Source organism: Calonectris borealis, chromosome 1, assembly GCF_964195595.1.
Source record: "Calonectris borealis chromosome 1, bCalBor7.hap1.2, whole genome shotgun sequence".
NCBI classification, from domain to species: domain Eukaryota; kingdom Metazoa; phylum Chordata; class Aves; order Procellariiformes; family Procellariidae; genus Calonectris; species Calonectris borealis.
Genome location: NC_134312.1, coordinates 64,111,191 through 64,135,711, shown reverse-complemented (window position 1 = coordinate 64,135,711; position 24,521 = coordinate 64,111,191). Strand labels below are relative to the sequence as shown.

Here is a 24,521-nt window from a genome sequence, read left to right as displayed (position 1 = left end):
GGACAGTTCCCTACACTGTGCCCCACAAGAGATATTACAGAGCCAAGATGTTGGCCCTGGGAAGCATTGCTATGTGAGACTCCTTGTTAAGTGGCTTTTTTTCCTAGGATTTATGTGCCCCAGTGCCTGGTCCTCTGGGTGCTGCTCCTTTGGGTACGATGGGCAGGGAGACAAGCACCTGGGGTATTTCCTTCTCCTGCTTGGAAGAAAGGGGAATCATGTTAGTTCATTTCACAGGGATGCGGGTGCACCTTTCTGATCGTCTTTAATACTAGTGCTGTAGAAAAAGAGTTGAGTCTATTTTAATCAGGTGTGCGTCTCTCCCATATTTGTGTTTTGCGTGTCACTGGCAACGTGAAAGGAAGAAATGCTCATGAAAGAGCCAATGTTCCTGCACAACATTAGTGGCAAATCAGTTCTGGATGCGCAGAAATGTGAGTTTCTTGTGGCAGTTGGATGGAGAGTTACATTCGGATGCTTAGAAAAGCGAGATGACATCATATGATCTGTACATCTTGTGAAAATGAATCAGCGCTACTATTATTAAAACATCTCCACTTGTAATGGCTGCTTTGGCAGACTGGTCGTAATGAAGAACTTTAAACTTGGTGTAGGATATAAATCCTGGTAGGAAGGAACTCTAAAAGCGACAGGAATTTTGCTGCTTGAAAACCAGACTCAGTTTAGTCCAATTTCTAGCCAAAGAACCGAAGTGTGCATTCAACACTTTTAGGTTCTCAATTAAAAGGTCATCGTCTCATCATCAAGAGGTCCAGATTCACCACATCATCAGTCCATTTTCCAGAAAAAGTCACTCTTGTCCAAAGGACAACCGGAAATGCCTAAATGAGATGATAAAAGTGGTAAGTGTGACCTGAGCCAAGAACCATTTTGCTGTCCAGGCTTAAAAAAAAATACTTTCATTAAGAAAGAAATGTTAGGAAATGGCAGTCTTTTGATAGACAACTCACGAGACTAAATTTGTGCAACTCTGTAGGAAGAGGAGCTGGTGGAAATTATTCTTACAGTTACACCTAAGGCAATCACCCTGGATTTATTACTACATCTCGGGCTGCAAGCCTGAGTCTGATTTATTAACTACTGTCCGTTTTGGTTTCTTATCCAGGGTGGTAAACCAGCTGTAGAAAGCTGAAAAGAAGTTGAGCTGCATGTCTTGTCTTTTCAGCCTGTTTCTTGCGTTCATTTTGGTCTATAAACAAACATCTCTCAGGTCTTCTAAATAGATTTTCTGATCGAGTTCCCAGAACAGACCACCACCAGTCTCATTAAAGCTTATTTATGCTACTTTCATGCATGAATAAAAAAGCTCCCATTCACTGCTTATTTTATTTAGTTAGATCTTGTGCCTTGCGGTGGACATTGAATTGGAGTGACATTTCTGGCACAAAAAAAAAAAAAAAGAAAAAAAAATACTGGGACTGTGGAGAACAGTTTGATGCCTGCATCTTTTACAGTATGGAAAGGAATGGGTTAACCTGTTCTTGGCTGTATGGTATTGATTGAGGCCCACACAAAGAAAAATACACCTGTAAATAGTTAGGAGTATTCCCTCATAGCTGGGGTTTTTTTTGGGTAATTCATTGAACTGGGACTCTGGAGGTACAATCTGTTTCCCAGGGATGCCACCCGCTTCCTGCGTGATAGGAGGAGGAAGGTCACCAGTTGCTCTAGGTCTCAGCTCCCCAGCTGAGAGTGATGCTTTCTCCCTCCTCTGCTTTTTCCAACTTGCTTGTTTATATTGCTAGCTTTTCAGCAGAGTAACATCTACTCTGCCTGTGTGCTGATCACGATGGGTCCTGCTCTCAGCTGGGGCCTCTAGACACCTCTGCGAATAACAAATATGGTTTTCCCTTTATGCTTGTCTCCTTCATCTCCATCCATGCTGCAGTGCCTGTGAGGTAAGATTAACAGCTAAAAATAAAAAAAAAAGAAATCAGTAAAGGTGAAGAACAAGGGAGTAAAGATCCAGCAGGTGTGAAAAGTCGTGAAATGGGTTTGTTTTTCTCTAGCCCTGCTGGCTGACGATCTCATGCAAAGGTACCGCATTTTGGAACGAGAAGGATTTGAGCCTGTCCTTTAAGTCAAAAGGGTGAACAAAAAGCAGCCTTGTGTGTTTCCTTTGTGCTAAGCACATTGTGAATATTCTTAAGCATTGCCACAAGGATTAACATCTCTGCATTTTAATGTGCCTGGTGCTGGAATGTAGCTGGAAAGCAGAGCAGGCAGGAATGGTCTCTCCAGGCGGTGGGCTCTGCTAGGTGTCTCTTTGAAGTGCTATTCAATAGCTTTCTTTACTCTTTCTCACCCCCCCCTTCCCCCCCCCCCAACCCCCCCCCCCTTCAACAGCTTCTGGAACAAATCCTGACAGATTTCACATTTCTGAGATTTACTGGACTGGACTGTTTTATCTTCAAATACTTTTGCATGGCAGTAGTATAAAAAAAAAACATGTGGACAGAAGTACGGAGTTTGGTATTTACTTTGGATCATTAACCTGGTCTGTAAATTATTTGATTTGATCTCTCCTTTTTTTGTTCCTCCCCCCCTCTTTGTGTAATTTCAGAGCCTGCAAAGAGACGCTGTCTTCTGCTGCTTCGGGATCCCTGCAAGACATGGGAGTCTGATGGATTGTAAATGCACCTGCTCTGTTTAAATCCCAGCCAAACAGATAAGTGCCCTTTTAATTATCTCACAACAGTGTTTTAGACATAGCTGTGCGCAACATCTCTCTCCAGTTTGGTTTCAATTCGGTGAGCCCTCTGTGGTTTCACCGTTGCAAATGAATGCTCTGTGGTTCTCCTTTCGGCTGAGAAATACCAGATGATATCAGTATTTCACGTGAGCTAATTAATTAGCGTCTGAGGGAACTGCAGCTGACGGCTCGGGGAGCTCCTGGGGGTCTTCCTCTGCCCCTCCGGAGCCGCCGTCTCCAGCAGCCCTGTGAGGTTTTGGGACTCTGAGGAGCAGCTCTGCGGGACCAGACGAGGCTGATGTGACCCATCTGAGCCTTAAGGAGTCCTCCGGGACTCATTAGAGGTTTAATAACTAGACTTGGCTGGTTTGATTGAGAAGATGCTTGTGCAGGCTTGGCGCGATCTCAGAGAAACCAGCTAACGTTGCTGGCAGGAGAGAGGGCTTTCTGCATGTGCTATTCATATGTGTGCGGGGAAAGTGATAACCCCTGCTTCTTTCTGCCGGTTTCCAGGTGGGAAAATAGCCGGGGATGGGGGAGAGAAGCCCTTAGTTATACTGAGTTTATACAGGGCATACAAAGAGGTATCGTGGGTGAGTGGTAACAAGAATTGTCCCCTCAAAGTTATGGAGACATTTATATCTATGGATGGAAAATACAGTCTGTCAAGAAAATAATTTCTGGCTGCTTAGATCTGCTTCTAGGACTGCTCTTGGACACACCACTGCAATTATTAAACAGTTTAAGAAATCCATAAAATATGGTCTCATGTACAGTGTAACTTTGCAATAGTATACAGCCATGGGGCTGGGGCAAACATTCACTATACCTGCAATTTACTGCGTTAGAATAATAAAAAAACCCCTAAAGCCGAGTGTGTGAGCGTTGGAGGGGATGTGTGGCAGGAGGAGGGACAGGAGCCAAACGATCTACTCCAAACCTGTCTTGTCTGCTCTACCGGGGTTCATTAGCAGTGTAAAATGTCCACCTTGCTGTTAGGAAAACTACAAACAGGTTTGCTACAGCAAATTAGACTGTAGTAGCTGATGTGAATTGGTCCTACCTACCTAAGCAGAGGTGAGTTTCTTGGTGAAGGTGCCAGCCTGGGACTGAGAGAGAGACTGGAGACAGGACGGTGAAGGAGGAGGTTACTGCGGTGCGAGAGAACTGGGTCGAGATCAACTTGTGTAATCCCTGAAGTGTCTGAAGTTCCCTCTTTTCTAGGAAAAGCTTCCCTCCTGCTGTTATTACCAAGAAAGTTTTTATATTAATAGAAGAAACGACGTGTTTGATATTAATGACTATGTCTTACAATTGTAAACAGTACTTATTCCTGACTCTTCAGTACTCTGATAGTAAAAGGGCTTGACAGTATATTAAGAAACACTGATAAAATGAAGCCCTTCATTCAGTAAGGATGGATAGGAAGTTAAAAAAGCTTAAATCACCCGTGTACCCCAAGTAACAGAGCTCTTTGATCCTCCAAAAAAAAAAAAAAAAATTTTTTTAACCTCAGATATCCTCAAGGTCTTGATTATTAGGTTTGCAACTTGAAATCTGCTTTCTGCCAGGGTGCTGATAGCAGTGTTCCCCCAGATCAGGTCCCATTAAATTAACCCTAACCCGGCCAGTTCCAGTCTGGGCATCAAAGTTGAATTTGGAAATCCTATCCTGAAGTGTGGCATGCAACTTGTAAGGCTCGGTGCTGCTTAGCAGAAGAGGCAGAAAACATTTACAGTCCCTCTCAGGAGCTGTACTGATGTGAGAGACGATACTGAGTGCGTTATATGCACTTGTGCTTTGGTTGGTGCACCCAGCAGCTGAGGAGAACAGGTTCAACAGATCTTGACAGGTTTCTGTGAAAAATCTTGTCCAGAAAAGAAGAATCCCGAATCCCTAACTCTTTCCTCGTCTTACAGGTGAGCCTTGAGGACACTTGGGAGACCATCCTGAATGCATGACCTGCCCCTGGGATTAGAAGAAAGCCATGGGGAAAGACAAGAAAGAAGAGGAGGCCATCTTTCTGAGGAAAAAGATAACTTTGCTGCGGGCTTTCTCGCTCCTCATCGGCAGCATGGTTGGCAGCGGCATCTTTATCTCCCCAAAAGGAGTACTGAAAAACTCCGGCAGCGTGGGTTTCTCCCTGGTTGTCTGGTTTGCCTGTGGGCTCCTCTCAATGTTTGGTGAGTGGTGAGCTTTGTCAGCCTTTGCTTAAGCTCCTGAGAGGTGAGGGGAGCCAGCACATTTTTATGTATAAAAAGTTGGGAGAAGAATAAACCCCAAATTCCCTCTTCCTACTGCAACAGAAACAAAAGTTTAACAAGCTGGGGGGGGTGACCAGGGGTCTTTAGTTCAAATGATTCCCCCAGGGTGATTGAGAAAATCCCAACACTTATGGTCAGTGAATATGAAATCATGTGCAAGTCCAGGGCAGAGGAGTGACAATGACTGCAGATGGAGATAGCATGGTCTCTGCCAGGAAAGCTGGGAGAAAATGGGGGGACTCATTCTATAGGGCGGAAGGGAGATGTAGGCATCTAAAAGGCACTTGTGAGTCCGAGGGCTGTGCAGTGCTTTTCATAGACACTGTGAAAAGGGCAAGAAGTGACAGTCTTAATATGCCATAAGGGATCCCCTTTCTGTCGGTGGGGATAGAGAAGCACTAGAGCAGCTGCAAGCATCCCCCAGCCAGGGGTGGGTGTCTGGCTGTCTGTCAGAAATGGTTTGGGTATGTCTGACGCTGCCTCGGAGCAGGAGATGGAGCAGATCCGTTCAGCCCTGCTTTCTGTGCGTTACCCTTGGCTCGGTTTCTGGCATTTAATACCAGTCTTTTCTCACAAAGGGTTGACTTTTTGATGACAGTTTCATTCTAGTTCTTCTGAAATAATGTAGCTCTTAAAGTTATGATGGATAAAATGTATGGCTTTTAGTTTCCTTCATTAACTGTATAAAATCACACCTCAGAAACGCTCTAAAGGTGCTGTTAGGAGAACTGCAAGATGTCTCAGCTCTGGGGAGAAATCTGATGTTTATTTCAGTGGGTGACTTTAAAAAGTTGTTCTTCTGTCATAACTTAGGAAAAAAAAACAAGAAAGGAGAAATACTCCATGTGGAAAAAAGCACTTTGGCACTGTGGCATGTACACGCAAGTTTAGAAATCGAGCCATTCAATTGTTAATACGGCAACAACGGTGGTTCTTGTTCTTAGCATATGTGTACCAATATTTCATGTGGCAGCCCATGTGTGGTTGTTTGGCGAATGATATACTTTTACTTAAAGAAAATCTTAAGATATAATGTGAGCATGGTGTTTCTTTTAACTGAGCAGAGCAATAAATGATAACGTATGTGCTGATCACATAGCCCAAGCTCTGCACTTGGAAAGGTTTCTCTCTCCATTGCATCCTTTGATAGACTCTGCTAGAAGGGCCTTGGGAGCCTCTTTTTCAAGTTATTGTATTTTGCAGACAAATTTGTTGGTTTGTTCTTCCCTTTTATCAGCTTGATGACTTCCCCTGATCATTTCTCTGACACTTTTTTTGCAGTACATTAAAAAGGCCTGCTTTCTTTATGCTTTTTTTCTTTCAAGTATGGCATTTATACGAGTCCCATAGCATGAGTTCAGAAAAGCACTTAAATGCATGCTTGAAGCATGTAAAGAGACTCACTGGAATAAATGAGATGAGGTGTCTGCCTATATTCGACACTTTGAACAGGGATTCTGCACAAATTTGCCAACAGAGAGGCGGGAAAAATTGAGGTCCTCACCATCAGCATGACCTGAATATGACATGATCACCACGGGACTTGGAGGCATGGCCATATCACCACTGGGTTCCTCTGTGCTCTCCCTCCACAGCCACCTCAGCTGGGCAAAGAAGCAGCTAGCACAGCTAGAGATGGTCTTGCCCCGCAGGATCACACCCCAACAGCGCTCAGTCCCATTGCAAGGAGACTTGTGCTCAAAGAAGTGAAATGTTTTATGATTTCTTTTGGAGAACAAAGGATGTTTAACCTAGCAAGTGAATCCAGCGTAGGCAGGGCTTAAGATTCGTACTTAGACATGTTCAAATGACATGATGAATTGCTCTATAGAGAAAACACAGATGGGACTTTTTTTGGCACAGGTGGAGGCATAAATGTTTCTGTGCATTTGCCTGAAAGCTTTAAGCTGTCTTCTCTGGTGCACCCCTCCCAGGGTTTCTCGCTGCGCCGGGGCAGGGAGGCGCGGAGGCGCTTGCCAAGGCAGGAGCAGGCAGTCCCCAGGTCTGCCGGTGCGCTCGTACGCGAACGCGTGAGAAGAGACCAACTGAGCCCCTCGTGCGGATGCTGCCCTTCCCCCGCACCATCGGGGCCATGTTTGCCTCCAGTGGCAGGTCTTCCCTCTCAGAGGAGATGCCCTTCCAGGTCCTCTGTCTGGTATCTTCGAATGAAGGAAGGGATTTATGTGAAGATGCAAGATAAGGACACAGGAACGTGGTCTGTGATCAAAAACGTGATTGAAATGACCAGTTCAGCCACGGCCTGACGGCTGAGCTGCTGTAACTGCCGGGTAACCACCATTTCACCAGTCTGACTGCGAGGAGAAGCGAGACTCCAAACCTCCGGGACAATTTTCAAAGTAAACCTTTTGTAACTTAGTGCAATGTTTCTATCACACACCTTTCCACATAACTTCCATGGAACAGTTGTATCATTAACCAGAAAATGGAGAATTTCTTTCCTTCTGACAGAAAAGAAAATTACTTCAAAACTTACTTCAAAACACTGTAGCACACAAAAATAGGGAAGAGTGGTTCTGCTAAACCCCTTTTTCTTCCTCTGATTCACTACTTACTTTAAACAGATTAATTCAATCCCTGAAAAGTCACACAGAAAAGAGAAAATCCATGGGATGATTTACTCAGTGCATTTCTACCTGAACTTTTCCAGGTGCCTTGTGTTATGCAGAGCTTGGAACAAGAATCACCAAGTCTGGAGGACATTATATCTACATTTTGGAGACACTAGGGCCTCTGCCAAGTTTCTTATTCCTGTGGGCAGAGTTTTTTGCTATCAGGTAAGAGATTTTTTTTGTTTGCCTTTTGCTGGATGCTCTGCCGATTTAAAAAACCAAAAGTTACGGGGCCAGGTAACAGTCTAGGCAGTTTGTAAAGGAAAGAGTAGAAACAATCTGAACAACTTTCAAAGCTTTTCAGTGATAAAAGGAAGAAGGCATAATCAGTAAATAGTTACACATGTTCAATGTGATCTGTACTTGAAGAATATCTCTCTTCTCCCCTGGCAGCTGGTATCCTCCAAGAGCCATGGTATTTTTCAGAGACTGACAATAGATGCCAGATTTTTTTCAGATCTTCTGTTTTCATTGTGAAACTTTTTTGGATTCTCCTGTGGACACAACTTTCTGGCTTAGCCCTAAGTTAAATAATATTTTAGAAAATTGTAATGACTTCTTTTTTAACCTTAAAAAGAAAGTCCTCGTCTTTCAATAACCTGTGTCCTTCATGTAAGCTGAGATGAAGCAGGACATATGATTAATCTCAACTTTTGCTTTCAAGTTGGGAATTAACCTTTTTGCAGCATGTGATTTTTAACCCATTTACTGAGAAAAACCTATGAAAAAGACTCTATGGGAATCCCCCATCTGCATGGGAGAGCAGGATTAAGCTGGCTGGGGAAATTCCCCCCCCGCCCCCCGAGTTTTGTGCAGTTTTACATCATGCCATTTTCTGGCCGTCCGCAGACCAGTTTGTGCTCGGTTCCCCCCCAGGCCTGCTAACAGCGCTGTGGTTTCTTTGGCATTTGGGCGCTACATGCTGGAGCCGTTTTTTGCCCCCTGTGCAGCCCCTGTCCCTGCTGTGAAGCTGGTGTCTCTCCTGGGGTACTGTGAGTACTAACTTTTACGGGACTGCCGACCTCGGAGCCTCTCTGCCCCGGCCCAGGGGCACTTACGAGGTGTTATCTTCTGGGATAACTGTGGGCTCAGGGCCCCGTCTTACCTCCTTGGCCACCCAAAACTTCCCAATCCAAGGTGCTGGTTTGGGGCCACTATATTCTCCAAGAAGGGGAATGGGCCTCCCTGTTGACCACCTGGAGCCCTGGGTCGGGGGGATTGTGCCAAGTACGGGAGTAGAAACTCTTCACGTATAATTGTGCGAATGCCACATTGAGGTTGAGGGTGTAAGGCTCAAGGTTTTGGACTTCTCGCCTGGTGCACCCAGCCTGTGAAGCTGTCCTGCCTGCTCCGGGCTGGTGTGCGCTGGCACTGGGACCGCTGTGAAGGGGGCTTCTGAGACGTCCCTGCAAACTCACACCTTCCCCCCAGGCAGGCGTGGATCACCCCGCAGGAACCCGGGGGAGCATAACTCAGCTCCCCCTTCAAACGCTATACACTGGGCCACACCTGTAATGTTTTCTGACATCTCTCACCCTGAGCATCCTCTCTGTAAAGACGCAGCCTTCTCCCCGGCATCCCCAGAGCAGGGAGCGCTGCTGTATTTTTTCCTGCGTACGTTGAGCATGGGCTACAGCTCTAGCAGTGTGGTCTCCTCTCCAGACATGGTCCTCACCCTCAATTCCTGGAGCGTCACCTGGAGTGCTCGGCTGCAGACGGTTCTCTCCATCGTCAAACTCCTGGCTCTTGCACTCATCATCGTGCCGGGGATGATGCTGCTGGCCCAGGGTAGGTGTGCTGCTGCGTGGCTGAGGGAGGGTGCTCGACAGGCCCGCCTGTCACAGCTTTTATTGGTCCCTAGTGACAAGTGTGGTACTCCTTTAGCTGGCAGGAGCTTTCTCTGCCTGTGTGCTGGACGTGAATTAGCTGGGAGCTGAGAGCAGGGTAGCTGGCACTAAGCTGCATCACTGCACTGGGCTGATGCACCTGGCTCAGCTGTGCTTTCTCCAAAACTGAGCGAGCCTCAGTGCCTGAGGCTGTGTGAGCCTACCCAGGGTCATACAGGCACCTTCCTCTGCAGGCAGTCTTTCTTCGGTGTCAGGCTTGCTTGTTTTCAGCATGGCTCAAAATCCTTCCAAAGCAGCACAGATTTGACGGACGTCAGGGATGTGTGCCAGCACCCCGTGGTGACCCGAGCCAGTAGCAGCTGTGTAATGAGTTACCAGCCCTCAGCTGAGCCCTGGTAACTGCATTTCTAACCTTTCTGCGCCTTAAGCTAATGTTTTTTACCTCCTAATTGAGATGGACAGTAACTTAGTAAACTTACAATGGACTCACGCAGGATTGCACAATCACATGTAGAGTGGGGGAAAAAACCCTACCAGTAGTTTCTCTGGGGATGATATAAGAATACTGGCTTTAATCCAAGCCTCAGTTTATGGAAAAGCCCAAGGCACTCCCACTCAAGGGATGCAGGCTGCTCCTCTTCACGCTATTACCTTCCTCTGCAGAGAAAACAACACAGGCAGTAGGCTCCACGTTCATGTTTCTTTCTGATGTCTGGAGCTGGTTCCTTTGAACATGCAAAGATCCCCTCGGGCTGGCAGCACTTCTGAACTGAAGGACTGCCTTGCAGCTAGAAATTCTGAGCCATTATTGTTAGGAATGCCTTCAAATGACAATCTGGAGCCCTGGCACCCGTCCTCCGGCGAGGAGGATAAGTGCTGGTGACATCTGGAGGGAGAATTCACCAAGAGACCCCCATATGACAGGTTGTATTTAACGTGACTCATGGGAGACTGTAAATCACTCATTAATGTATTGCAGACAATAAATCCCTTTTATGCACCACCACTTATCAGCAATCATTTTAGAACATAAAAAGACTACCCTGAGAGGCCCATATTTTGGTTTAGTTTTCTTCAAATCTATTTTCTTTTTGTCTTGTTTTTTGTGCTTAAAAATGAGTTTTGTGCTTTTAAATTGGTTTGCCTGATCCCTCTGCTTTGTTCTACTTTTTTTGGTTGCACTCTTGTCTTTTCCTCTGCCATTACCTTCCCTTTGGCTCAGGTTTGGTTTAGAGACTTGTTGGACCAGTGTTTCAAACCCAAATGCCCAAATCTCGTCACAGAGCTCCTTGCAGAGGCACGTCTCCATAAAAGTGGTCTGACTTTCTCCATGTGCTCCGTGCCATTTCATCCCTTTCCTGGCGAAGCCCAACTAGGCAAGCTCCACACCTTTTACTTTTAAAGAGACTTTGTTACGGGGAACTGAATATAGATGTGGAACCAAACTTTGGGCCTGGATTTGAAAATATTGGAAATACAACTCCTTTTGACTGCGTGTTTTATTGGGCTTCTTTTGAATGAGAAGCCGTCAGATGTTTCTCCCTTCCTAGGTTTTTTTGGAGTTTGATAAAATATGGTTCATATCCAAAATCCTGACTTTGATTTTTTTTTGTTTGTCTGTTTTTGTTGTTGCTATTTCAAGCAGAGAACTTTTAGGAAAATTGGGGGAGTTGGTAAAACAGGATCTTTATCCGAGCCACCTCTACTTTTTAAATTTTATTTACTTTCCCTTCTGTGTCCTCAGTCCCTCCTCCCGCGGGTGAGCCGCGGTGGCTGGCAGGGGCAGCGGGCAGGGAGCGTGCCCGGCGTGGGGGCCAGGCTGGCGATCCCCACTCCCTGCTCCCACTCCCTCCTCCGCCCCCGTTCCCATGCTCCGGCTAGTGTGGGGCTGGGGTCAGTGCTCCGGCAGTGGGATCAGGAGGGAGCACAGCGAGAGCTGAATTAGCCGCCTCGCTGGCTGCACCACATCAAAGAGGAGTGTGCATCCAGCTGCTTAGGGGGCTGGGGGGGGAAAAAGCGGGGTCACCAGCAAATTGATTTTGGGCCTAAAGAAAGGACAGGACAACTTGGGTCCTCTCGTCTCCATGATCTCCCCTTCCAATGGCAGCCGTTGCCCTTCCTGAAATGTCTCCCGTAGCTGGACGGGGGATGGATTTGTTCTGTCACTGTTTGTAAACGCATCAGCACAGCACTGCAAATTAAAGCAATGAAACAAATCTGAGTACCTGGCTCGAAGGAAGTCACAAACACTCTTCCCAGGTCTGTGCAAGAGGTACAAGGGGTGTTATCCTGTGGGAAGAAAGCCCGTCTCTGACGTTTCCTTGCTCCATGTCCGTTGCTTATCTCTTCTGCAGGCCACACCGAAAACTTCCAGGATGCTTTTGACAGAGAGTTGCTGGTTTTGGATAAGCTGCCCCTGGCTTTTTACGCAGGCATGTTCGCATATTCAGGCTGGTAGGTGTGACGGGAGGGCGCCTCATGGGCAGCAGAGTGGTGTCCGAAACATGGCTCAACCTCTCTCCCTGTCTCTTCCCACCATGCAGGTTTCAGACCAGCTTTGTGCGTGAAGAGTTGGTCAGACCTGAACGGTAAGGCTGGGAAGAAGTCATCTTGGGTTACCAGCCTCTGGGGTACCGCGGCTTTCTCAAACACAGCGTGGGAGGAAATAAGTTTGGGGGTTCACCTAACCAAGGCCAGCTGCAATCTGCAGTAATACTGTGCATAACAAGGGATATCAGCTTGTTCTTTGCATGTGTCTCTTCCCCTTTCTTTTAGAAATATCCCCCTGGCTGTCATCGTGTCCGTGATCACAGTAATTGTGGGGTACATGCTCACCAACGTCTCCTATTACACGGTCCTGGGAACTCAAGACGTTCTGGCTTCTCCTGCTGTGGCCGTGGTGAGTTGTCACCCCTACCGTTACCTTTCTTCAGTGTGGTCACCTTATGCTGAAGGGGTGGTCATGGCAAGTGTTTCGGAGATGGTTTCCCTATAAAATGCTTTATTGCTTTGTCATTTCTCTGGATTATTGGGCGACAGTAACTTCTTCTAGTCTTGCCTAAAAGATAATGAAAAATAACCTGCAGATGACAGTAGAAAAGGCAAGATTTATGAGTTATATTTTACTCCTTCAACGGAGGAAGTTTTCTTTCTTTTGAATCTGATGTTGTCTAGAGATCACCACATGTTCCTAAAGTCACGCTTGCTCTTCCTCCAGAGCTTTGTGCAGCGAGCCTTCAAAAGCCTGATCTCCGTGGTCCCTGTCCTTGTCGCACTGTCCTGCTTTGGAACCATGAATGGAGGAATCTTCACGTTTTCAAGGTCACGTCCCTGAGAATTTATTACTCTTTTGGCTTACTGAATCGGAGGGAAGCACCAGCAACCTGTGCAACTGCCCACCCGCCCGACGGCATTATAGCCACTCTTGTGGGAAAAATAAGGCTTTTGACTCCCAGAATGTCGACTACAGGATGATCCCTGTTGGCTAAGAGTCTATCCTTTCTATTTCTGGCCAGGACCAGACTTTGGTGTCTAGGGCTGGTCACAAACAAAGAGTTTTATCTTCTCCCGCCACCTTTCAGTTTAAATCCCCAGTTTAAAGTGAAATGTCAATGTTTCTGGTGAACTAGAGGCTTTGTTGATGTTGGCAGCTGCTCAGTGAGACCGAGTCTTCTTTCGCTGGGTTCACCCAGCTGCTCTGCTGCTTAGGGCACAGGGTCCCTCTGTTGTGAGGATCTCTGGCCAAAGGCAAACTTTCCCTCAAGGACTTTGCTTTGAGGTCAGTGAAATGTTATCAGGGATGGGCTATTCCTAAAGCAATAGTCGAGGTGCAACAAGTCTTGTTGTAGCAATAAGAAAAGCTTTGTTCCATGGAAAAATTATCTTGCCGGCTTCACTGCATGTCCTTATGGGAGCCTTGAAATTGGAGAGGAGGGCAGAGCTCACGGAGAAGCACGTCGTGCTGGTCCTGAGGAGCTGAGCGAACTCTCTGGAGCTGCTTCTGTTTCACAGCTTTGATTGCAAAAGGAAAAATCAGTTGATATGAACGGGATGTTTCATAGCACGAAAGCTAATGAGTTATTTGATCCGCTACCCTGAAGTCCTGTATTAAATACAGGTGCGGAGAATCCTCCCCGTTAGCTCCTCTATATAGTGGTTTCCTTTGAGATGAGAAGTCCCTGGACAGCACAGAGGTTCTGCGTGTCCCTATCGCCTTTCCCTCCCCCATCCTGGCACCATTAACATAATCACTGCAGAAAGGCCATATAAAGAGTGATGGGGCGTCCCTGGCTGCTGGCCAGCCAGACCCCTGCAAAACCACAGAGACAGCAATAAAACCAGTTTTACACTCATGCCTCAGCTGCTTTGGGCCCTGCTCCAGCCCAGCTGATGCTCTGGCATGGTTTGTTTGTGGATATTAAATTTATAAAATTGAATGCAATGCCTTCTCCCTGATTGCTCTTTCATGAGCCCAAGGAGAGATGGAGGCAAGGAGCTCTCTGCTGTCATTTTGTAGCTGGTCTTGCGTGTAGCTGGCCTCTCGGCAGTACACTAAACTATATTTTCTAACAGCTGGCCAGAGGATTGAAAATCCTCTATTATTTGATGAAATTGCGCTTTATTTTTTTATATATATATTTGTATATATTTTATATACAGATACATACATATATTTTTTATATATATATATATATATTTAAAAAAAAATGTAGGTATCAAGACTGACAACCCCCTTTCATAAACTCACCAACCTCTCTTGTAAAGAACTGAAGTTTGTGAGCCCTCCACTTCCTACTGGAAAGATTAACCCCTTCTCTGATGGCAAGAAACTTTCTTGCTTCCGTTTTGAGCCTGAACTCATTCATGGTCACTTTGGACCTGCCCAAAGGTCTCTGCTAACGGGTCACCCAAGGGGATGCTGCCAGTGGTCCTGCTGGTGGGCTCTGCACTGTGTTCAACTAACTGGTCCTGGGAGAGCTATGGGAATTCAACACTGGGTTTTTCTTCTAAGTGCCCCAAAAGTGCGGCTAAAGGCAGAACTGTGGCCTTGAATAGCAGACCTATGCTGGGGGGGTGTGCCTTGTGGCCTCAGGTCAGTCCAGCGACTGATCTTCTCATTTCTAGTCTGGATGTAGGATGATAATGCATAGGGCTCCATGTCTTCTCCTAGGACTCTGTTTGTGGCTTCCAGGGAAGGTCAGTGGCCTCCTCTCTTCTCCATGATCCACATTCGAAGGCATACACCCCTTCCCGCTGTCATGTTAATGGTAAGGAGATCTGGCTGTGTGACATGCCTTGTTCTTGCAGTCTTAGCTTTCTTGCAAAGCCTGGAGAAGCTGAGGAATTTTAAAGGGTGTTGAGACACTAAGTCAGCCTCTGAAAAATAAAGAAGGTGGAATACTGGAAATGGCCGCAAAGTATTAAGTCCCCTTGTGCCAGCAGTGGTATCCAAACCCACTGCCTTGAAGTCCCTGCCTTATAGCCTTGGACACCTCTTTTAAAAGTACTGTGCCTACCATCTGCCACAGTTGCTGCTTGATATTGTCCTATGAAAACACCTCCGCCAGGCTTTGGTTATTTGGAAAACTGAAATTCCCAGGTGTGGTGGAAATGCAGGCAATGAGCATTTGCAGAGATGCTCTCAGTTTTGGTTTGGTTTTTTTTCCGGCAATGGTCCAGCTCCATCCTAACTGTGTGGCAGTGCCTCTTGCAGCTTGGCTGACCTGCTAAAAACTTAGCAGGTATCTTTGTAGGTAGCCTTTGGACCAGCAGCGCAGGCTTTTGGATCATGTGTGTTTTAATTGCCCTGCCTACGACTTAAAGCATCAAAGATGCTGTTGATCTTCAAAAGATTGCTCCTTTCTGTAGCACATCACAATAGTGCGTTTAGGCCTTTTGCCTTCAGTCTGTGACACTGTTTTGTAAAGCTCTCTGACCTCTGAAATGTTGGGGCTGTGAAGTAGCTGCCTGTGATGGCAGGGGGGCTGGAGGAGGTGATCCATATTACCCTTTCTAGTCTGAGGACTGTAGTAAGGCTTTAATGACTGTATTTCATCTTCACAACGCTCAGTTCCCTTTGGTTACTGCCATGGTGTGTATCGGAGATATCTACCATCTAATGAACTTCTTCAGCTTTTCCCGATGGCTCTTCATAGGATTAGCCACCCTCGGTCTCATTGTCCATCGCCACCGTCACCCGGAGCTGCACAGCCCGTTCAAGGTAATGCATAGCCTGTCTCTAACAGCAGGAATGCGCAGGCTTGTCACTTCTCTCTTTTATTTGCTAATAATTAGAGCATGACATGGCCATGATTGCCTTTAGGCTCTAAAGGGGTCTCCATCCTTATTGCTCAGTAAGGCATGTAGGGAGCCTTGCCTGGGTGTTATTTCAGTGGTAGGTCAGTCTCAGCTCAAGCTGAGAAGCCAGAAGGGCGTCGGGCTCAGGGGAAAAGACCATGACTGGAGGGACCCTGGGAGCAAACCTGACTTAAGGGCAACCATCTCCTGGCATAAAAATATTGTAGAGTGTAAAGAAGCTTGTGTGCAAGTATTGCTGCTGCAGGCACTGAGGATGGGCACAGTGCGTGCATGCGTACCACTAAGTGTTTTGTTCAGCAGTCATCTAGCAGTAGCTAATGGCCAGTGCAGTGTGTGGCCCTGAAGAGAAGGACCTGCCCTCCTGCACCAGGGAGAGGGAGGAGAGCGGCTTTGTGAGCCTCCAGCCATGTGTGACCTTGTGGGCTCTCTGTTGTACCAAGCGCCCAGGCGGCCAGTGGGGTTTGAGGAGCTGCAGCATCCAGACTTCTCCCATGCTGGTTTCCAAGCAGTGCTGCTGGTGCACCCATTGTTTTCCTGGTTGCTGGTGGGACAAGTTTGCAGGAGAGTACAGGATTTACTGCGCAGGCACCACTCTGTGTGTGCACCCGCAAAGCTCCAGCACATTTGAACTGGTGACCATAAGCAGTAAGAGGCATTAAAAGTGGGCAAAGGGAAGGGGGGAAACACGGGGATTCAATTCCCCCTCCTCGATGGGAAGTTGGAGGACGCCTTGTCCTCTCATGCCGTTCCTCAGCCTCCAGCTGGGCCCCTCCGGTGGCCCTTCTCATGCTGCTGGGTTCTGCCATCCTGCTCATGGGGAGCAGTTGATCCCCTCACATCCAAGCTGGAGTTGGTGCTGGAGCAGCTTTCTTGCACTTGGGTCACCTTTCCCACTGCCGGATAACGTGCAGAAGGCATTTGGCTGGGGCGGTGCTCGAGGCGTGCACAGTTTGTTCCCGTCTCCGGTCATGCCTGTACGGTGCCGTCAGCCATCTCCTGGGGAGGAGAGGAGACCTCTGAGGCCACAGGCACCGGGCAGCCGATCAGCGAGGAGCTCAGGGGACAGAGACGCTTCCTGTGGCTCCCAGGACTCCTCCCTGAGCTGCGCCAGGCCTGATGCAAAGTTTGGGGTAATTTTTCTTCTCTGTCTTTGCTGGAGACAGCCTGTTTAGCAGAGACCTTGAAGCTTCCCAGTTTGTTGGCTGGCTGCACTTGTGTACTCACCCAGAAGCAGATTTTAAATAAGTTTTGTCTTTTTCCTTTAAACCACACTTCCCAGGGGAAGTTTATTAGCGGATAACACTGGTGATGTTTTCAGCTGCTGAGATTTTGCCCCATTTTGGTTTAGACAGGGAATTAGGCTTTTAACGGTTCCTAAAGGCGGATTAAGTGAGGGAGGGAATGCTGGGGTTTTGTTCAGTTTGGTTGATTCCCCCCCCCTTCCCCTAGTTTTTATAACCACTTCAAACCCGAAGCCCAGTTATCTGCGAGGGGGGTATCTCCAGCAAGGGCTGCGCGCAGGTGGCGTGGGCGTGTGCTGCGCTCTAGTGGCCACAGAGAGGTCGTCTTCTGCCACTGCCTTATGGAGAACAAATCATAAAATACATGCGATTGTGCCGGTACTGCTTCTCCCCTATAGCATTTTGAGTTAAAAATGGTGAGAAAACACCGGTGAGAGGAGGAAGCAGTCCTCTCACACACCTCTCAAGCAGACGTGCACCGCGAGGGCGTGCACGTAGGAGAAGCTGGCAGGGGATGCTCTGGCTGGAAAGACAGCAAGAGCACGTTAAGTTTGGTGGCTGGATGGCTGCCACTGCTAGAGCAACCGATCTCTTCCAGCTCGGCATGGTCAGCATCCAAAATAGGATCTCTGTTACCGGAAAAGAGATTGTCACCCTAGGTGAGACCGCCAGCTCCTTCATTCTATCAGCTACGAGGAGTAACTTGGCTGAGGTTGGATCCAAAGACTAAGGGAATGTTTCACAGTTTTATTATTTATTGCAGTCCTCCATTTTACTCTCCAAATAACCCAGATGAATTGGCTCACCGAACAGGGTAAGGCTGAAGTGCTGACTGCTTCTTTGGTCTTTCATCAGGGTGTCATTGAAACTCATGTTCTTGATGCAGGTGCTATAGAGATAGGGAATCTGGCTTATCTTGTTTTGGCCACTATAAGTCTCAGGCAAACTGGAGGCAGGTCAAAATGAGTCACAAGTGTTATAACCAAAGAACAGTGTGTTTCAAAACACTGCTTCTACTCTTGGCTTCAGATTTTCCACCAGCAGTTGCCACAGGTGGCAAGTAGGTACATAGGTACATTCAGAGAGCAGTGGGGTACAGGTGACTTTTCCCCCTCCTTGGCTTCCACTTGCGAGTGAGATGAGGCTTATATTAGGACGGAGGTATGCACCTCACAGGGCACACGGGGCTCCGAGGATGGTACGCGTTAATTTTTATTCTATGCATCCTACTTGTTCACAACTGATTGTACAGAAACAGTGTGCAGGACAGATATATGATTTTTCTCATCTTCTTTAAGAGAAGTGAATACAGTGTGTGCTGGCACATATGGAGGCTGATTTGCTACAGCCATCAGTTTTGCCTGAGAATCATCTGTGCTCTTTTCCCCAGGTTCCCCTGTTCGTTCCCATCTCTTTTACCATCATCTGCCTCTTCACTGTGGCAATGTCTTTCTACTCAGATCCTGTGAACATTAGCATTGGATGCACCATGGTTTTAAGCGGTTTTCCAGTCTACTACCTCATAATCCATAGGCAAATGTCAAGTCGTTGCCGTAGCCTGCTTCGTAAGTATGCGTTTGAGTTTCAGTCTTCTGGACCTAAACACGCTCAGGGGTGGGGATGTCCATTTGTTCCCAGTGCTCATCTCTAATGCAAATTGCTCCATGACCAACAGACCTCGTGAAACCTAAATCACGACCCCTGCCACCCCTTCAATGGCTTTCCCAAGATATACCCTCTGCAGCGGAAGAGACGAGGGCTAGGCTGTGCTGCGGGTGGTTGGCAGCCAGGCACGGGCTGCGTCTGCCTGGCTTGCGAATATACTGATAAGCCAGCCTGATGCTTTGTTTTAGAAAAGACAGGGCTCAGGTCTACCAACGGGGGGAACCCAGAGGGTCGCTTTCACTACCCGGCCCTGGTTTCTACTAAACTTTATCACACTTTCGGGATCACCACCTCTCGGTCAAATTTGGCTGACACTGAGCAACAAGATCAAAAGTTAGGATGGAGAGACTGACTGGCAGACACTGTAACCCTGTGCACACGCATACTTGCTGAAAGGCTGGGGAGAGGACTGGTGGGAGAAGATGGTGCCACCTGCGGGATATCTGTTTGGTGAAGAGCCCAGGATGTTTTTTGTTACAGATGTGGGTATGTAAATGAAATATATCTCCACCCCATGCAACGTCTACCACAGATTTCCTTTGGGAGTAGCCCAATGGGGTGGCACAATGGTTTCCTCAAAAACAAGATCCCAGTTTTGAGTTTAATTTATAATTTCAGTTATGAATCTTGTTTTCTTTTGATTTGATGTGAGGCTGAGGTGTATCAGTAACCAATGAACTGAAGAAAACCTACAGCAAGAAAGGAAACAGATATGATGGTCTGCTAACATGAAGTGCTCCAGCCATCAGTGCTGATGTTCTGGTTTTCAGCCATATCTCGAGATTTCCTCTGGACTAAACTTCTTCCTTTTTATCCCCCTTTCAGATTATCTTACACACAAACTACAGTTACTACTGGAAGTAGTGCAACAAGAAATCAAGACTTACTGAGAAAACCATCAGAACTTACAGGACAAGATAAAATCTACTTATTCCGTTTCTGATACCTTTGATCTTACCAAAAGCAGGCCATGCTCTTATTCTTTTAATCACTGCAAATGAGGATGAGCCTGAGCCAAAACCTTGCTGCAAGTCTTCGTAAGCTTGCCAATCGGGATCGGGATGAGCGTGTCACATCTGTTTCTGCCCTTTTCTTCTTTAGCAGAACAATCTAGTTCTCTGAAATGAGCTTGCTTCGCCTGCAGACTGTCTTCGAAAACAAGAGCCTAATTTTGCAACCTAGCGCAGTCCTCAGGAAAATAGTGTGTGTGTGCATACACGCTATTTTTTAATTTCCTAACTTGGCAAATAGAGGAAGGGAGCATGTTGCAGAACTTAGTCCAATACACGGAAGCCAAATGCAGGTTTCAAACTGAAGCGTTGTAGTAGCCATGCTGTGGACAAGCATTATGAAGGGAAATGGGTGGGGAGAGCAAATGAGAAATAAGGTACATGAATTGGAAAGGAGGAGGTGGGGGGATAAAACTTCATTCACCAGAAAGTGCAGATTCAGGTTAATGAGAAGATATTTGAAAACCCATTGAAATTCAAATATTAACAAAGTAAGGTCAGAACGTTTTGCTTTGATTATTATATAAGCAGGATAAGTTTATTTTGCTTTGAAATAATGTTTCAATTTTTATTTTTTTTTCCTGCAATAACATTTCAAAATGTACAAACACATTAAAAAAAATCAGCTAAATATCCACAAGATTATGACAAAACAGATCCTGATCCCTCCCCCAACTCCCCAGCCCCCCTCCTCCCCTGGTACTACCAGTGAAGTTGAAAACTCAGATTTTGGCCCAACTCCAGTGAAATACAATTTCTCTTTTAGTTAGACAAAATGACTGATGAGACTTGGGCAGATTCCTTACTAAGTGCATCTTTTGGTGCTGTAAGAAGACATGAAAGACTTCATGTCAGAGCTTTAACTTTAAATCTGCGGTCAAATGACTTGCTGAATCGATACATAAATGCTCATTTGAACTATTGACATAAGAAAGGTTTCTGTTACTGGATTACTTTGGGTTTACATTATTAATGTGGCAACGTTATGTCCAGATAAAACAGCAATTAGCTATTTCCAATCACTTAATTGTTAATCTTTTCCTAAAAGATGGGAAGTAGTATGCTGAGACTCCTCTCATGACCACTGGAAAGAGGAAGAGCAGAACGTGGAGTGTTTTTAATCTTTTGTATCAAGCATTTATGTACTTAGAGTAAAACCAAAATAGCCTTTACAAAACCAATGTAATCTACCCAAACATGTAAAATTCACCATCAAGATTTGGAAATAAATAAGTGTGGGGTTTTTTCCAAAGCAATTGAGAATTATTATTCTTGTTATGACCGCTTTCTCATTCATGACAAATTGGTGTAGTCGGCAGGATGGCAAGTACTATCACTGATTACGTACAAAAACATGGAATAAGTCCAAGTTGTAAATTCTCAGAAGAATGGGCTTGTGATAATTGGCATGATTGGGAAGCTGTGGAAGAACAGCTAAAGGTGGCCAGGGTCCATATAATAGATGGAAAAGGAAAAGGAATTATTTGCAAAATGTTAGGCACCTGCCTAGAAGTCACTTGTCAGTGTAGGAAGAATAGCAATAAAAGGGAACTGGACCAAAAGAAAGAAATAGAAGGCAGAAAGGCAGCTGAATTAATAGTCTTTGAAAATTGAGCAGCTGCAGAAACAGTTACAGGAAGAAAAAGAGAAAAAACAGAAGTTGGAAGGAAAGGTTGAGATGATGCTTATGCGGGCTCCTTATCCTCCTGACATTGTCCCTTTCCTTCCCAAAATTCAAGATCAAAAAATGAGTAATGCCAGGATGGCAACTGGACCTGCCTGTCCGGCAAGTGAAATCCTATCAATGGATAAATGATAATGGCCCATATATTTTAATTCCAGTTGGTCCTCGACAACAATTGGTAAAATTTCTAATAGATACAGGAACACAAATTTCAATACTAACGCAACAGGATGCCGAGAGGCTGGGTGTACGGCCTGGACGGCAAAGAGTTAAAAACACTGGAGTGAACAGAGCAAAAGTTAAATTTATGTTTCCCGGGCAAGAAGTGCATGTCGTCTACTCGCTTTGCAGTTAAAGATCACAATGAAAATATTTTAGGTTTCGATGTATTGAACATGGCCAAACCTGGCACTTGCCCGACGGCAGCGTGTGGTCCTTTGGTTCAAATGTCAACCCTAACCCCGATAAAAATCGGGAGGCTACAAAGCGTCTGCCCCGTGCAGCCCCTGCACTCCCTGATTCAAAAATCACCAACGTCCCGCAGTATCCGACTTCTGCTGCAGCACAAACTGGCATTTCTGAAGTAATAGCAGACTTGGAAAAACAGCACATTATCTCCGGAACCCACTCCCCATATAATTCACTGGTTTGACCAGTCCGAAAGCCGGACGGGAGGTGGCATCTAACAATTGATTATCGGCGCGTGAATGCCAACCCAGCTCCGCTAACGGCTGCAGTTCCCAATATTGCAACCTTAACAGCCACGCTACAAGCAGCTGCACACCCATGGATGGCAGCACTAAAAGATATGTTCTTTATGGTCCCCTTGCAGGAAAAGGATAAAGAGAAATTTGCTTTTACCTGGGAAGGTATACAATATACCTTTAACAGACTCCCACAGGGGTATAAACATTCACCCACAATTGCTCATGCTGCACGTGCTGAACTTTTACAAACAGTCTCACTTCCTCAGAATGTGAAACTGTACCAATATATAGATGATATTCTAATCGGAGGAGATTCCCCTGAAGAGGTAGGGGAAGCAGCAACAGCAGCGTGGCAAGTGCTACATAAAGCAGAAATTGAAATCCCACCTGAAAAATGTCAGGGACCAAGTAAAGAAGTAAAATTTTTAGGCACTTGGTGGATTACAGGTAGTGCAACAATTCCACCGGATACCCTAAGTGAAATAGAACAATTGCAGATGCCCCAATCTAGAAAACAATTACAACAACTTATGGGTACTTTAGGATATTGGAGAAAACATGTACCTGAATTTTCTATCATTACTTGCCCACTATACTTGCTTTTATGAAAGGGAAAACCATGGAAATGGAATTCAGAAAAGGCAGTCAAAACTCTCATACAGGAATTAAAAACATATCAATCATTGGGACCAGTACACCCCCACGACCCTATTACAGCAGAATGTGGTTTTGCTAAACATGGTGCTTACTTTAACGTATTCCAAACTGGCCCTGACAGATGAAAAAAACCTTTAATGTTTAACTTGACTGCATTTAAAAAGACAGAACAGAGATATTCCGAGTGGGAAAACGGACTTTTGTCTTTAGTCCGAGCAGTTAAACAAGTTGAACCACTAAGGGGTAACCCGTCTGGAAAAGCCCCTCCGAGACTTGTATTGTTTTCCCTTTCTAGGAACGATACTGGGAATGATACCAGCACACCTCCCCTGGAGATAGGGTTAACCATCGAAGGATTGCTCATCCTTCTTGCAGGAGCAATCATCATCAGCATGGACCAAATTTGGCTTATATGCCAACAAGCCTGACGCATGGGGTGGAGACCCTCACTTCCTATATTTGTGCTGATCAATATGGTAACTATAGTACATTCTGTACCATACAAGGGCGTAGTGATTAATAAGGATGTATTGGGTAGTGTGGGACCTGAGCATGAGTAAATGGTATGGAATAAGGGGTCGAGAATGTGCTGGGTTTGTTTGGGGTAGAGTTAATTTTCTTCATAGGAGCTAGTATGGGGCTGTGTTTTGGATTTGTGCTGGAAACAGTGCTGATAACACAGGGATGTTTTAGTTACTGCTGAGCAGGGCTCACACAGGGTCAAGGCCTTTTCTGCTCCTCACCCCACCCCACCAGCGAGTGGGCTGGGGGTGCACAAGAAGCTGGGAGGGGACCCAGCTGGGACAGCTGACCCCAACTGACCAAAGGGATATTCCATACCGTATGACGTCATGCTCAGCACATAAAGCTGGGGGAAGAAGGAAGGGGCGACGTTCGGAGTGATGGCGTTTGTCTTCCCAAGTAACCGTTACGCGTGATGGAGCCCTGCTGTCCTGGAGATGGCTGAACACCTGCCTGCCGATGGGAAGTAGTGAACGAATTCCTTGTTTTGTTTTGCTTGCATGCATGCGTGGCTTTTACTTTCCCTATTAAACTGTCTTTATCTCAACCCTACGAGTTTTCTCATTTTTACCTTTCTGATTCTCTCCCCCATCTCACTGAGGGGGGAGTGAGCGAGCGGCTGCGTGGGGCTTAGTTGCTGGCTGGGGTTAAACCACAACTCTATAGTACATTCTGCACCTTACATGTTTCTCAGTTGTGGGAGCAATCTGCTGTAACAGCAATTATGAGGGAAGGCAATGAGAACATCTTGCCCGCTGAAATTTGAAAGGTAATTTGGAATAATACAACTAAATTTGAAAGGCAATTCCAATCCTGGTGGCGTCTAGTCAATTTTACCTATGACCCTGCTGAGAGTAAGGCCACAGCTTTTGACAATACACAATGCTTCCGTATACACCATATACCCAGTCATTGTGCTGGGATTAAATCACAATGGAACTGTCCTCTATCTGTTAGAACATAGGGCCCAACAAAACGGGAACAAATGGCAACCTATTGATGTTGATGCATGTGTCGTACAGGAACAACAGGGATTTATTTGTGAAAGTAATACCGTTAAAGCCCAAGACATTTGTCTTGACACTGAGCAAAATGTTTGTCATTCAACCGGCCTGGCTGAATGGGGAGCTCTGGCTGGGACTCAGGAAAAAAAGGAGAGTTTATCACCTTTGGAAGAAGGGGCAGGCAACTCAAGAAAAGTACAGGGATCTCGTTAGGTCGTGCAGAGTGGAAATTAGAAAGGCAAAAGCCCAGCTAGAACTC

The 24,521-nt window shown here is 46.1% G+C and overlaps 1 protein-coding gene across 1 annotated transcript; it reads left to right on the top strand.

The window, feature by feature from the left end:
* Positions 1 to 1,765: 1,765 nt before the first annotated feature.
* LOC142085688 (cystine/glutamate transporter-like) lies at positions 1,766 to 20,942 on the top strand. The gene is made up of 14 exons (XM_075157832.1): positions 1,766 to 1,919; positions 2,585 to 2,693; positions 4,633 to 4,896; positions 7,646 to 7,772; positions 8,484 to 8,599; positions 9,270 to 9,395; positions 11,809 to 11,908; positions 11,998 to 12,042; positions 12,230 to 12,353; positions 12,672 to 12,775; positions 14,625 to 14,721; positions 15,525 to 15,674; positions 18,404 to 18,578; positions 19,504 to 20,942. Exons 3-14 carry the CDS (start codon positions 4,701 to 4,703, stop codon positions 19,566 to 19,568), a joined length of 1,425 nt encoding a protein of 474 aa, XP_075013933.1. The 5' UTR covers positions 1,766 to 1,919; positions 2,585 to 2,693; positions 4,633 to 4,700; the 3' UTR covers positions 19,569 to 20,942.
* The last annotated feature ends 3,579 nt before the right edge of the window (positions 20,943 to 24,521 follow it).